Raw genomic sequence first — 16,102 nt, 5'->3', positions numbered from 1 at the left:
GTCTTGATTAGAAAATAGCTCAACAAGCACAGCATCCTATATGTCATGTCAGAACAGTTTCTTTAAAGAGAAAATATGCAGGTCTGGATGCAATTGTAACAAAAAGTGTTTAACCAGAATACACTTGGGTTTCACATGAGAACAGAGCAGAGCAGAGAAGAACAGAACAGAACAGAATTCTTTATTGCTAATTGTGATTGGACACACAAGGAATTTGTGTCCGGTACATAAGCTCTGGGTCCATACCAGCAATAAGTGATAAATCGTGATCATAGTCATTGTAAAAATACATTCATCATAAATAATAAGATACAATACTTAACGAAAGTCATAGGATATTATATAAGCAGTCAATATAAATCATACTAGGATACTAAGTAAACAATATATATTGTAAGATACAAGCAACAAAGTTATAGTTAAAAGAAGATAGGTAATAGGAAAGATGAGAATAATAATAATAGAATGTGTTATAGAATAATAATAATCTAGAATAATATATATTATATATACTATACATTCTATTATTATTCTAGATTCTTCTTCTTCTATAATGCATTCTATTGGTCTTTTCATCTTTCCCATTACCTATCTTCTTATCTTCTTATCACTACCCAAAATAAGATAATCCCCTGATAATAAGACCAATCGAGCTTTTGAGTGCATGACAAGAAGACCAAACGCTTATTTCAGGGTTCAAAAATATATAAAACAGGGTCTTCTTTTTTGGGGATACATGGTATAACTCTAGCAAGCATGAAAAGAAAGTATAGCCAACTTAGTCATATTCAGAAAAAGTAATTAGATTCACTACATTAGATAATAGGTATCACAGAATGTAACATTTGGAAAGGACTTTTTTCAGGGTTGGTTTATATGTATATGGTTTCCAACTAATATTCTTCTCCATTCATGTGAGCATTTACCACAACACTGCCTCTATCTCAGTAGGCTAGAAATCAGTATGAGTTAGTTTTTAGTGTAAATAGACTAGAGTTAATGGGTGTTATGTAAATCATCTGAGTAAAATCATTTATATTCTCCCATTTTAAAAAAACCACCACATCTCTTAAGCTAAAAGAGAAATGTAAAACTTTTGGACTAGTAGATAAAAAGTACCATCCATAGATGGAATGGCACATAGGTGGAGGGAATACAGTGGTCCCTCGATTTTCGTGGGTTCGAACTTCGCAAAACGGCTATACCACGGTTTTTCAAAAATATTAATTAAAAAATACTTTGCGGTTTTCCCCCCTATACCACAGTTTTTCCCGCCCTATGATGTCATACGTCATCGCCAAACTTTCGTCCACCTTTAATAAATATTTTTTTTAATAAACTTTAATAAATAAACATGGTGAGTAATAAACTAAATGGTTGCTAAGGGAATGAGAAATTGCAGTTTAGGGGTTTAAAGTGTTAAGGGAAGGCTTGTGATACTGTTCACAGCCAAAAATAGTGTATTTACTTCTGCATCTCTACTTTGCGGAAATTCGACTTTCGCGGGCGGTCTTGGAACGCATCCCCCATGAAAATCGAGGGAACACTGTATTAAGACTTACCATAATTTACTTATTATTATTATTATTATTATTATTATTATTATTATTATTATTATTATTATTATTGTTGTTGTTGTTTTGTTGTTGCTGTTGTTGTTGTTATTTATTATTATTATTATTATTATTATTATTATTATTATTATTATTAACAATAGAGATCAACTCAGCCAGTCTTACCTTGAACAATGTGCATATCAAGCAGTTCAGAATGCTCAGGTCTATCTCGGATTTTGTGCTTAAAATAATCTTCAGTCTGTAGAACATAAAAGCAGAGATGGTTACTTCACTGGTTTAACTTAAGAGCCGCGGTGGTGCAGTGTTTAGAATACAATATTGCATATTACTTGTGCTGACTGCTGGCTGACTGACTGCAATTTGGCAATTCAAACATCACTGGGCTCAAGGTTGATTAGCCTTCCATCTTCTGAGGTTGGCAAAATGACCCAGAATGTTGGGGTCAATATACTGATTCTGTAAATCACCTACAGAGGGCTGTAAAGCACTGTAAGGTGGTATATAAGTCTAGGTGTTATTTTTATTAACTTAAGATATTAGTTATTTCATTATAATGAGGAAACTGTACTATTTTAGCAGACACACTCTATTTTGGTCTAGACTTAAAACATGATATGCTCACAACAATTTCTAATCTGGATACCAAACTTTTACTAGTTAGATTTGGATATGTTAAAAACGCCATTAACATCACTTTTATAACAGAAATTACGTATACAATGGACCAGTGACATGAAACAGAAAATTAGAACATTTATTAAATTCAAACAATTCAGTTCTTATAACATAGACTGCAACTGCCTGCAACATATATCTGGAATAAAGCAAATTCACTGACTTCATTTACATAAATTTCAGGTGCTGTTTTTTGTCCATTTAATCATGCTGCATTTGTTTAAATTAATGCAATTAAACTAATGTTGTCTCTGGAGATTCTCAGTCATCCAAACTTCTGTAAATTTACTATTGTAAATTTCTCACTCAGTGCTTTCAATTAAGAACCCAGTTCTTTCAATAAAGGTTGAGAATGTATTTTTGAGTCTATTTTGACTTTCCGAATGGATCCACTTTTAGGCCCTTTGACTCATATAATCCTTTTTTTCTTCTAGGCAATTGGCCAGTAGAAGCTTTTGAAGAGACAGTGAGATATTAACCTATGTCTGAACATACACAACACTTCAAGGATACTTCAGACTGCTTGAAGTCTCCCAAACACATTAATTTTTCACAATGGGCTACAGATCCTTCTTTACATTAGCCATGACTTTTTGCAAGACATTCATGAAAAATAATGTAATCTCTCCTATCACCTTTTTGGCATCATTTTGAAACTAGAACTAGTAAAATGGAGTCAACCATTTATGAGACCCAGTTATTTTACTGTTCCATGAACAGAGACATAACATATATGCAGTGTTGTGGTGGCTATAAGTACAAAGAGCTCTGATGCTTAGAATGTAGCATAGTAGGCTAACTCTGGAAATTGATCTGACCAGCTCAAGGTTGACACAGACTTCCAATCTTCCAAGACACAGGTTATTGGAGGCAATATGCTGACATTGTAAACCACCCAGATTGTGCTGTAAAACACGCTGGGGCAGTATATTTTACTATTGCTATTGCTAATTCCTAAGCATTTCAAACCAATGGACATTTCTAAGATTTTACAAAACTTCTCTTTGCTGTTGGTCACAACCTAGAATTATTTATGGCGGTCAAGGACTTTCCAGCTATTCTGTCATGTTACATAAATTAGAAATATAGAAAATATAGAACCTACAACAAACAAAGTCCCCAGTTACTTGTTTTTTAAGGCTTAGTTAGTCTTGATCTCTTAAAAAGAACATATTCCATACAGACAAAAACCTCCATATTATCGTATTATATCTGCAAAGAGAAATGGAATCTTGTATGAGCAAAATAATTATTTCTATCAGGTATATCACAAAAAAGTATGCAATTAACATCATCCTGTTGATATTGACAGGTGATAATTTGGTCTTTGAAAATAAGAAGAACCCACATCAGTTGGGAGCAGGAGGACAATTGAATCGCCAGTAAATACAGGAAATCCTTAATCCAATGTACATGAGATAACCATGTAATAAACAATTTTTGAGAAAAAATATTAGAATCCCAACCTTGCTGCAATACTGGTGTTTCTGTTATCCAAGCCTGTGATCAGCTACCAAACAAGTCAATCTGTTTTCATAATTGAAATCTGTCCTAGCCAATGAGCCTATGTGTAAGAAGATAAATGTGAGAATATATTGCAGTTTTTTTGTCATTGGCCCTTCCATTTTGGATTTTCCACCAGCTTTGATTTACAGTGCCTAATCTCACTGCAAGGGCTGTTGACCCAAGAGACAGAGCACCAGTGATCAGTTCAAAGGAACTTTGTCATAAGAACTGAAGAACAATGTGGTATATGGCAAGCAAAGGGATCCAGGTTTTCTTTTGGAATTTCCACACAACCCCTTTGGCTCTCATGATCAAGTGTGGCTAATTTGAATAAACTTTCCAGCTTACAGAGTTCAAATATTCATTTTCATCTGGCTATGTGCCAATGTCTAAGCTGAACATCCCATCAATGTCTTTAGCACAGTTGTCTTCATTGAGGTATGTCATTAAGCATTCTTCTTCCAGCCACAGCTTCGCAGAGGGATTTTCTAGAGTCCTAAAAAGATTATTATCCAGAGTGGTGCCATCACCATCTACCCACTCAAATGCCTCCCCAATGTTACCTTGGTTCTCTCCAAGCTCTTCTTTTGCTCATGGAAGGGAGAAGGGCTTTTCAATGCTGCAAACGGAAACAGAGAGAAGCCCAGTGAGTCCAACAAGCATAGATCATACATTCAGCTTCACATTCTTCATAATAGTCACAACAGTAACACTAACATCTGCAGTTTTATAGAAATCATTCATCTTTAGGATAGATCAGGTGGTGGCATGAAAAATGGTGGAGGGTGGAGCTGAGCAAAGAGGCATGTCATCTAAGCAGGAGACCCTCTCGTGGTGGATATCTTAGTGTGAGGGAGGCTAACACGAAAGCACAGCTTATCCAGGATCTGGGCATTTTTTTCTGAAACAGTCTAAAAGATGCATTCACAATCTTGCACATTAATTCTAAATCCTGTTGCGTGAGGTCATGCTTCTCAGATTGTGGTGGAGAATTCAGCATGATCAGTCAGAGAAGATCTAGCTGCAAACTGGATTTTAGCAACACTTGAACTATATTTAGCAACACTTGAACTATATTTCATCACCTGGCATCAGCATTTTAGAAATCAATATAAGAAAAAATATGTCCTCCCCTGCCCCCTTTTATTTAACCATTAAATTTCAATTTTCCCAGTTGAGTTTCTTTTATGAACCATTTTAGAATATTTATTTTAGCTCACAGCTTAAAAACCCAACAACAAAGTATATTGCAGAAAATGCCAAATTATTAAAACGGGGAAGGGGGTTGTATCTTGCACAGCCTCTTGGGACCACCAAGTTTCCCAGAATCAATGAAAAAGGCAGATTTGGGCAATGTTCTTTTGAAAACATTTTTTGTGCCAGCAGCGAAAAGCAACTACATATTTATTCAGGAGAAAAGACAAGGAAATTGTAGTGCGTTAGGCAAAACCTGCTTCCTCAATTTTTTCAGTATTGAGTAGCCAATCATTTCATTTTCTCTGCAGGTCCTTCACATGAAATCCAATTCTGATTATGCTATAAGGTAGGGTGGGTTTTTTACCCCAACTTTGGCAATTTTAAAACGTATGGACTTCACTTCTCCCTGCTGGCTGGGGAATTCTGAGCATTGAAGTCCACCCAACTTGAAGTTGCCAAGGTTGAAAAACACTGGTATAGTATGAAATAATACTAAAGCTACTGTAAGTCATTTGGAATGTTGGGACAAACAGAAAAGTGGAGTATAAATTCAAGAATATTTTGAAAATAAATTAATTGCTGGCAAGGGGCATTTCATAAAATCTGCTTTTCCATCTCCCATCTCTTCTGATTTTTCAAAACATAAAATGTTTTACTTGCTTCTGATTCCCACCCCCACCCCCCCCATCTACTCTTGCTTGAAACTCTTCTTGCACGTCCTGTAGCCTAGCAAAAATTAGCAAGGGTGAAATTGACCACAGTTAACAGCCAGTGTGTTTTGGGGTTTGTACGTGTTCTTCATAGTTTAACTTTTTTTTTAATTTGCAAAGAGCTCTGGGACAATTAAGATCCCATTTCACTTAACTAGGTAGTGAAGCCAGCATGCAAAGATTCGGCTTGTTATATTTCTCTCGCCTCCCCTTGGTCCTTTTTTCTGCTGGGAAAGGAACTATACTGAAATGGACGTTTATACAAACAGTGAGATAGAGAGAGGCCTTGTGCCTGAATATAAGCTTTAATAAGTAGGGATCTTGTTTTATGCAGATCTGACACTTATTCTTAATGTAATAATCTCATTGGAGATAGAGAAAATGAGAAGGAGAAGGAGAGAGAGAGAAAGAGAGAAATATTTCCCCATTTTCATTTTTTTTTTTAAAAAAACCATTTTTAAATGAGAAAATAGAAGCTGGGAATCTTCTTTTGCTTAAACTTGACAAACTGTGCTGCCTAGAAGCTAAATAAATGCTGATCAAGTGATCCAATCTGGCCCTTTGAAACATCCATGAATTTTTCATAAGGAAATCTTTCTTGTTTTTGGAACTGTTTTTCATCAACTGGGAAGCTGCTCCTATATTTTAAGAGACTTAGAGAAGGTCTGTTGGCACATATTGTAAGTCTTGACTGAGTTCAATCTCATTCTTAGAGCCATTTTTAAGCCTTGCTATCCATTTCTGTTTATCATAGGTTAAAGAGAAGGGTTCAACAGTAAAACTTTCTACTGTCCAAAGCTATACAAAAGCTCCTAGAGGTTTATTTCATTAATTGAAGTATGGCCCAGGATCCAAAAAGAAAGTTTGCAGTCAAAAGTCAGGTCCCTGTTTAAGAAAGTGTCAAATTATACTTTGCTTTCTTTGTACAATTTGATAAGTCAGTCAAGCTGTGCAATGAGAAAATCAATGATACTTTTTAAATTTCACAAGCATTTTTTTTACTTTTGTTCACTATAAAAAAAATTAAGAGAGTAAAAACTGCTCTTAATGATTTAACCAATATTCACGTGCCAGCTATGTTCTTCTCTGCTTCAAATGAAATATGTTGTCAGAGAAGGGAGTCATTCTGCATTGATATATTGGACAAACAAATTTATTATTTATCCCTAGATTTAAGAGGACCTAGCAGATATATGCATCCAATACATACTCAAAACACAAACAGCAACTCCACGAAAACTAAATGAAGAAGAAAAAGACTGAGATAAAAAAATAGCATAGAATATCTTCTAATGCCACAGTTAGCAGTTGAAAAGAGATTTGTGAGAAAAGGCAGAATAAGTTGTGAAAATGATAAGTGCCAACTTCACTGACCTAAAACCTCCTTCCTCCTTTGAGATGTTTCGGAAGGAATATATTGTCCAGATGTGTGATCTGAACTGAGGAGTGATAAAAATGCTTTGAAGAAGGTAATAAAATACATTTAAAAAAATATACTCTACCAATGAATCAAATTCCAGCACTAATTAAATCTTTGTCTTCAGTTATGACTTTTACCTGTGTAGCATGGGGCAACGAATATAAAAAGAAAAGTCACAGAGAAAAACAGAACATTTATAGTAGGTAAAGAATGACAGAAAATGAGGAATAAGGCTGATACTTCTATTCTTCCTCTATGTGGGTTTTCCAGGAATCTCCTGTCCAAATTCATACTACTTAACTCAGCAGCTATTTCCAACCATTTTTGATAACCATTTCCCTGCCTATTCTATAGAAATAATCACTGAATGAAGAAGTGAATAAACAGATTAAAAGGCAATTGACTTGCCATAATAAAGGACCACTAAATGGACTACTGTAAAGGCTGTTTCAGATTTTTCCTGATCCACTTTTTTGAGGGGGGGGGGGCTCAGTAAAAACAAACTGGCCAAAGACATGTGGCATACATTCATTTATCTGGTATATTTATTTATTTATTATTTATTATTTAGATTTGTATGCCGCCCCTCTCCGCAAACTCGGGGTGGCTCACAACAATATGGCTAGCTGAATCTAACAAAACCCATGCCTTAGTTCATGGCTGTGCTCCTATCTGCTTTTATAAAACCTAGGTAAATAAATCTACTGCTTTTCAGTGGATATGAAGAATACTGTCAAGTTCTGTCTTCTAGAAGAAGATATGTTTTGGATTATGAAGTTCAGGGAGATAAAAGTTTATCCCCCAGTATGGTGAATATCAGAGAGGTGGTACAGATCTGTTTGCCTGACAGCATAACCTACAACTATTATTCTTGCTTCTAGTTCCCTGTCACCTTCTCCCTTCTTCTCTTTGTGACCGAAAATGCCTTTCAGGAGGTAAACTAGAACTTTATGGGGTGCCAAAGCATCCTTTGACAGTTGGCAAACACCAATGACACCTCATTTTTGTAGAACACGCGAGCTTGCCTGATAGTGGGACAGGAATAAAACTATCAAGAACTTTGGACCACACAATACATAAACAGTCCATGAGGATTCACTCAGAAGTGATTACATGCTGTACCTGTCCTATAGAAACTGAAATGTCCTATGAAACTGCCAAGCTGCTGCATGCGCCATTTGCAGGGAAGTGACAGATGATCCATGCCAAATACATAAAACCGTTGGCAAGTTGTGACTCAAAGAGGAAAGCAATAGCAGAGCTAACAACCACATGCTAAACCCAACGGATTTTGCAGAAATGGTGTGTGTGTGGCTAAGAGTTAGGGTGATCCAGCAGATAGAGTGTTTGGGCTGGGAGACCTGAATTCAGATCCCAGTTTGACCATGGACTCACTGGGTGGCCTTGGGCAAGGTGTTATCTCTCTCAGTCTCAGTTTCCCCATCTGCAAAAAATTGGAATAATCATGACCTAATGATCTACCTTAGAGGGGTTGCTTTGCAAGGCATGCCAAACCCAGCAACAAATCAGTACAATCTACTCTATTGCACATATAACCACGTCCCCATGAACCCAGGGATCTTTAGAATTCTTACATAAGTACAAGTTAAAGTTTTATACCTTATTTTAATTATTATGGCAGCAATAGCTCTTGGCAATTTAAAAAGGAAAATCTCAAGCACTATTTCCAGGAAAATTCCTTCCACTTGCTTATCATCTCAGCAGAAAATAGGAGTACAACTCCTCTCAGGAGTAGAGAAAAAAAGATCTTTCTGCAGCATCCAATCTGGGTCGGCCACCGGGACCAGAGGTTTTATCTTCTGAGCTTTCAGATTCATCCAGAACCCATCCTCAGGGAGGCTCTTTATGTGCTCTGGGTTGTTCTGTGCATTGAGAACTGGCTATTGGGTTGTTGATAGCCAGAAATCAACCCCTCGATATACATCTAAGAAGCTACACACCAGCCACCATACCAATGGTGGGTTGTTCCTGGTTCAACCCGGTTTGGTGAACCACTAGCGGCAGCAGCAGCAGGCTCCGCCCACCCACCCGGACATCATCAAAAAGCTTTCTGTGCATGCATGCTCCCGTTCCTGAACTGGGAGCAAAGATAAGTGGAACCCACTAGTGGAATACCACACACAGAAGAGCCCAAAACAGAGAAGTTCCCTGAGGATGGGATCCATCGTTCGGAAGACAAAACCCAGTGACTGATTCAGATTGAATCCTGCAACATTATTCTGGGACACGTATATTCTTTGTGAACCATCTTTCTAGCCAGTACTCCTTTTTGAATCATCCCCTGTGAAAAATTTGATTCATCCAGTCTAGTGCTGCATAGCACTAGACTGAAGATGCTAAAGCAGTGCACCTGTAGAGGCCATACCCTGCTCTGAATCAGTAATTATCCTAATGAAATACTCCAAGGCCTGGGCTGGGAGAACAGGGGAATGGTGAAAGGGATAGGGCAGACCTCAACCAAGTCTGCCTAGATACATTATAGGTAGGGAGAACAAAACAAAGTACTTACGTGGCATGATGCCTTGGCTGGCAAGCTGCTCTCGGCTTCTTCGCTGCTGTAACCGCAACTGTAAAACTAGGAGAGAGTGCACCTTTCAGAAGTGAACTCTAACTTTTCCCCAAATAACCACAAACCTTTCATTTGTTCAGATTTTCCACTCTATAACTACAAAGGAAGAATTCTGGACTTGATCACACGCAAGAAAGAACCTCATTCCTTCGTCCTATTACTGAAATGCGCTTTTTCTTATTATCTAAAACTAAGCCAATTAACCTGAGGTTTGGTCAAAGGATCATTTCTCCCCCTTCTCCCCCTTTCACTCCCATATGCAAAGGTTGACAATTTTATAACACAGCAGCAAGACTAGAGCTGAAGCAAATTTGGCTAGGCTGACAAAAATATTGAGCTTTTGTTATTATGTCATTTTAATCAATTTATAATGCTTCTGTTTTGATTCATAGAGCTCCCTTTCATGTTAGATACGGATGAAAAAACACAATATGTTCACGAGCTTACAAAAGAAAAGTATGACAGCTGCAAAATTAAATTATTTCACATATGGAACATGTGGCCAAACAGATACTTGGTGTTCTGTTGATCTACAAGAAGAAATACAGAAAAGGAATGGGATAACTTTGATATGTAAAATAAGAATATGAAGAATGACAAAAAATGCAAGCAATAGCTATTATTTCTCTGACAGAGCGTGAATGGTATTTACTAGTCTTAAATTCTAACTAGATCAAATTAAATTGAGAGATAACATAATATGTTGTGGATGTACCTTACCTAGAAATCAATAAATTATATTCCCAGGTAAGTGAAATTGCAGCCTTAAGTTACTACTAAAGGATGTTATGAAAATGAGTCTTTTTCTTTGCAATGTTTTGTTTTGGGGGGCTTTTGAAGAAAAATAATGAATGTAGCTAAAACTGAGAGGCAGTCTAGGAAGGTATGAGCAATCTTACAGAGAAGGCCTGCCTATGATTATAGATAATTGAATCATCTTGAAACTTCTGACATTTATTAAGTCCAATTTGTTCTTCCTTTTATTTTTGAGTAAAGTCCACTTGTAGGACCTGTAAACAACTTTCTTTCTTTCTTTCTTTCTTTCTTTCTTTCTTTCTTTCTTTCTTTCTTTCTTTCACTTCCACTCATGATGGATAACCAGATACACCTGGCATAACAAAACTTATCTTGAAGGACAAAAAGTAAACACCATCACTACATTGTCTTTCCAAAATCCATTTAATAATTACCAAGGTTCAAATTCCAAGTCATTAGATTTGTTTCCAAATAAAAATCAAGTTCAATGGCATTTTGGACTTCTGACATTTCAAAAATTAGGGGAAATGAAAGCTGCAGGCCAGAGAGAATGGTAAGTAAAGAAATCATATTTTATCCGCTACAGGAAGATTTGATACACTTAGCCGTTTGTCAAAGAAGCAAGTCAAGAATCAATTTACGTATTACAAATATTATGTAGAATTTTTTCAAAATTGCTCAACATGCTGATAGGTCTGTACTGATTTGCAATCCAAAACATAGTTACTAGTGAGTAAGCGTAGCAAAGGGCAGTAGGCATCAACATCCACAAAACTGCAACAGAAGATGAACCAACAATCAAGATTAGGAAAGAATGAATCTATCAATCCCTTTTATTCCTACCTGAACATTTCCAAACTTCTTATAGTCTTTCCATCCTGTTGATGAAGAAATAAGCCACTTTTGGACAGTTTGTATGCCAAACTCAGTAGACTAAAATCTGGCCAATTTATATTGACCTGATCCTAAAAGGTCAGTAAGGAGTGTGCATAAGTGCACCAGCGTGCCTACTGTCCCCTGTCCTAATGTTTCTCTCTTACTAGTATCATGTATATAAACATTGTTGTATCTTTGTATACTGCCAATACATACTTGACAAAATAAATAAATAAATAAAATAAATAAATACAATTTAGTCAAATAAAAATAAAATACTCAAAGCCTTTGCCACTTCACTTTCTTTTACTTTAGATTTTTTTTCAAATATCATTTTTTTTTCTTTCCTGTATATCAAGAAATCTGAGATTACATTACTGATAAGATGTTAGAACAGAAATTTTACTAAACCAAAGTGAGTAGAGAGAGCTGCCATGGTGAATAATTGCATTTCACCTCTTACATTCATCTGCGTATATACTCAGCTGGAGACAAGTGCATATGCACTTTTTAAAAGTCTCCCTATAATAATTTTTGAAACAATTTTCTTAGAAATTTGTATAACATGTAAGCTTCTCTTTTTCCAAGTAATATTCACTCATGATGTTGTTCTTTCATTTTTGAAAAAATCTATCTTTTTCCTTTAATCTTTAAGAAAATGACTGCTACATCAATAAATAAATAGAACTCTTTAAGTATTTTTTTTTGCTGTAATTACATAAAGGAATTCGCAAGTACTTCAGAAAATCCCATTATTTTGGTAAAGAATTTAATTAATGCTGTTGGGCTGGAGGGTGGTTGAGAAGCATCTCAATTTGTAAATCATGGCAGAACTGTTAAAGAGATGGAGCTTTGCCTTCTTGACAGGGACTAGTTCTTATTTGTATGGAACTGGAGAAAAAAACTCTTGCCATTTCCACAAATAATCTCCAAGAAATGAGTCCTGGAGACAAATGGTTTCCTTGGGGCACCAGCACCCTCTTGAAAAGCTCTCACGATTTGTTTATGCCTGCTCAGGCTTACCACTGCAGAGGGATTAAAACATCTGTTTGCATGCTGCTTTAATCAGGACTAGACAAGGAACTTGTCCACTTCAGAGATGTCATTTCAGCAGGAGACTATGGGAGGAAAGATATAGAGAGCTGGGGGAGGCAGCCGTCAAAAACCTGGACATTCAGAAACTGTGGCCTGTTTCATATGGTCTTAGAAACCAGATGCAAAGCTTTGACAACACGGAAACCGCACATATGCCAAAATACTTCCCATTTACACCAAAGCTCAAAAGCGCCAATCCTGAAAAAAAAAAAGTGCAGTCCTATAATTCATCTATGTTCTTTAACTTGAATGGTATGAATGCTTGATCTGCATCTTCAGCACATATGTATGAAAGGGAGTCATTCCCAGAAGTTTCAGAGGAATTTTCTTCCCCATAGGAGACCAGAAAATTATAATCACGGAGATTCAGAAAGTCTCAAACATATTTTCTCATTTTTAAAAGAAAGAATTGCTGTAGTGCCATATACAATTACTAATATTCAAGACAGAATAATAATTATTTCCTAACTAGGCATGCACTAGTATTTATTTATTTATTTATTTATTTATTTATTTATTTGTTTGTTTGTTTGTTTGTTTGTTCATTCATTCATTCGTTATTTGTTTAATTTATTTATTTGTTTAATTACATTTATTTATTTGTTTAATTACATTTATTTATTTGTTTAATTACATTTATTTACATTTATATAGCCCTTCTCCAGATAAACTCAGGGCGGAGTACAACAATAAAAAATACAATAATAAAAATACAATTTAAAACATTAAAACATAAAAATTATGATGTTCTTGTGATAACATTGGGTTTTTTTTAAGGCTTCTTTATTCTTTACCTTTCAACTGCAGCATAAACAATGACAAGGACATTTCAATTAATTATTAGTTAATAGAATATACTATTATTAGCCTATAGTAATGAAAATCGATACTAAAATGTTCATACATGTCCAAATTGAAGCACCTTTGCCTTGAGTATTTCAGAATAATACAACAGGTAGTATGAATATTTTATTCTTTTTAAAATAAAAGTATCTGGGACTGTGAGATAGAATTTACAGTGAATCACTCATCTGCAAAACGAATGACTTATTATTATTTCTATTCATTTACAATCCATGTGCTATTCTACTAACAAATAAATCTGCTGAGAAACTGTGCAATCATTTCATTTAGTTTTAAAGATATTTTATCTTTCAAACAATGGTTTGCACAAAGGCTGAGCTCATTTTGCCATCATCATTGGTTAGTTACAGAAACAGTAGATGGAAAACTATTTAGCTAGAACAATGAATATCAATCTACCCTATGTTTACAAGATTTAAGCTTTCCATGGAAGTTAACATAACCCTAAAAATACACAGATACAGGCAATTTGCCAAAAAGCCTACATAGCCTAAAACACCTTCTGTCTCAGTAAGAAAGATGATGGCACACCCTCCTTTAAGTGCATTCAAAAATTGGCTAGACTGGTGGTTGTACCATGGAGTCTCCTCCCTGCCCTTAAGGGCAGCCAAGCAGCCAGGGAAGCATAGAATAGAATAGAATAGAATGGAATAGAATAGAATAGAATAGAATTCTTTATTGGCCAAGTGTGATTCTTTGGTGCATATGCTTTCAGTGTACGTAAGAGAAAAAGATACATTTGTCAAGATGAGGTACAACACTTAATGATTGTCATAGGGGTCAAATAGGCAATGAAGAAACAATCAATATTAATAAAAATCTTAAAGATACAAGCAACAGTCATACAGTCATAAGTTGGAAGAAATGGGTGATAAGAATGATGCATTTATTCCAGTGGAACAAAACTGCAGAACAGCTATTTAATTATTGATAGTTCATTAAAAAGGCACAGATTAATCTTGTTTACCCAATGAATTTCACCCATCTGCGATCTTCCAATACTGTATGTCAGGTAAATGGAATTCAGTTTCAGAAATTAGCAATAAGACCTAAAATTAGAAAAACAAAATGCTCCTTTGTGCATTTTCAGAGCGTGATATTCTGAGGGTGATACCAGAAATTGTACCAAGCTGGTGAACTTTCTGGTGCCTTCCAAGATACTTTTTATATAAATTATGAACTAATTAAATTTATTTTGCATGTTCCTCTCCCCCTACATCCAGTTTGTTGAGCAAGTTCCAGAATTCTTGAACTTCCCTTCTTTTGAGATAGGAGCGTTAGGGTTACACTAGTGATAGAAAAGCTGAAACTACCTTTGCAGAAAGAGAGGAAAAAAACTTCCTGAGGTCAAGAAGTCCAATTTTAGCATGGTGTTATTATACCCTCCCCCATCCCAAAGATCAAAAGCAACATGAGAAAATATTATTTTACTGAAAGAGTAGTAGATCCTTGGAACAAACTTCCAGCAGACGTGGTAGATAAATCCACAGTAACTGAATTTAAACATACCTGGGATAAACATATATCCATCCTAAGATAAAATACAGAAAATAGTATAAGGGCAGACTAGATGGACCATGAGGTCTTTTTCTGCCGTCAGTCTTCTATGTTTCTATGTTTCTACGTTTCTATATGTTCATTAGTGAAAAAACTGGTATGTCCTGAGTCTCTCAGAATGAATCTTTTACTGGATTACAAATTTACTGAATGACTATATCATTACAATGTCGTTACTGTAATTCTTCAATTCTATTCTAAACTGATCAAGTAGTTATTCATATGTAGGCTTGGTGGTAAAGCTGAATAAAATATGAAATCTATCAAATCTATCAAAAATAATGTTGAAATTCAATGTATCTTTATCCAATTTATTGGCCCCCCAGGGTAACTCTGGGCGGCTTATGAATATTATGAATATTTCGATTATGTCTGTTTTAAATGTTTCCCCATAATACAGAAGCATCTTTTTCACCACTATTCAAGCAGAGACTAAATACACCTGCTCATTTTCTGCATTAATAATTTCAGATATTTGTAAGTTTGTTCTTCTTTGCCTTTATTTTCTTTAGATCAATTATGACCATGCCACAGACTATAAGAAATGCAGGCGGGATAAATCTGAGATTTAAAGCAGGAAAAACCTCAGTTTTCTGATGAAGGCATAATAACAATCCCAGTGAAAAACATAATTAATGAAGTTAAATGTGTAAATAAAGCAGACAATGTTGATTTCAATCAACAGTCATAATCCTGGGAACTTTTGAGGGATAATCAAAAGAACTTTTGCTTTAGAATTTGAGGGGTTTTTTCCTCCCCAAATCAGGAGCTTATCGATTCTTCGTTATCACATTAGGTAAACTTTTAAAAAACAGATCTTTTTTCTAACATGTTTCTGAAATCTGTTAAAATATAAATCCAGTATGTCCAGTTCTTTCATTTGTCTCTTATTCTGAGTAGCACCTGAATTTCCATACAAAGAAGATTCCAACTTCATACCTATTGACAGGAAAACAGCTAGAAGTTTGCCCTCCATTCATAGGAGAGCATAAAATACATTTGGACAGCACCGAATCCAAACAAAACAGAGACAGGATAAATAGTCTGAAGGAATCTAGGTTTCAGTGTTGCATTGCGGTCACACTAAGATATCTCTATTCTCAAAACACGCTCAATTCAATGCAGAATAATACTCAATACACCATTCATCTTACTTTCCTACATTGTTCCTTTCCTACACTGACAAATGACCCATTTTCAGTACAACTGCTTAGGATTCTTTAGCCAGTAAGCCTAAATATCATAACTTCCCATGTAGTCAAACACCAGTCACCAACCT

General features: G+C 35.5%; 1 protein-coding gene across 8 annotated transcripts in view; it reads right to left on the bottom strand.

The window, feature by feature from the left end:
- The window catches only part of MYOCD (myocardin), a 204,830-nt gene that overhangs the window by 47,298 nt on the left and 141,430 nt on the right, over positions 1-16,102 (bottom strand). For all 8 annotated transcript variants that reach the window (XM_070739765.1, XM_070739760.1, XM_070739759.1 and 5 more), the window contains 3 exons: positions 9,616-9,681; positions 4,322-4,377; positions 1,740-1,815 (listed from right to left, as the gene is read on the bottom strand). In XM_070739765.1, the coding sequence (XP_070595866.1) occupies positions 1,740-1,815; positions 4,322-4,377; positions 9,616-9,681 (198 nt within the window). The remainder of the gene's footprint in view (positions 1-1,739; positions 1,816-4,321; positions 4,378-9,615; positions 9,682-16,102) is intronic.

The sequence above is a fragment of the Erythrolamprus reginae genome, chromosome 2 (assembly GCF_031021105.1).
Source record: "Erythrolamprus reginae isolate rEryReg1 chromosome 2, rEryReg1.hap1, whole genome shotgun sequence".
Taxonomy (NCBI): Eukaryota; Metazoa; Chordata; class Lepidosauria; order Squamata; family Dipsadidae; genus Erythrolamprus; species Erythrolamprus reginae.
This window is presented reverse-complemented; position numbering and strand designations above follow the sequence as displayed.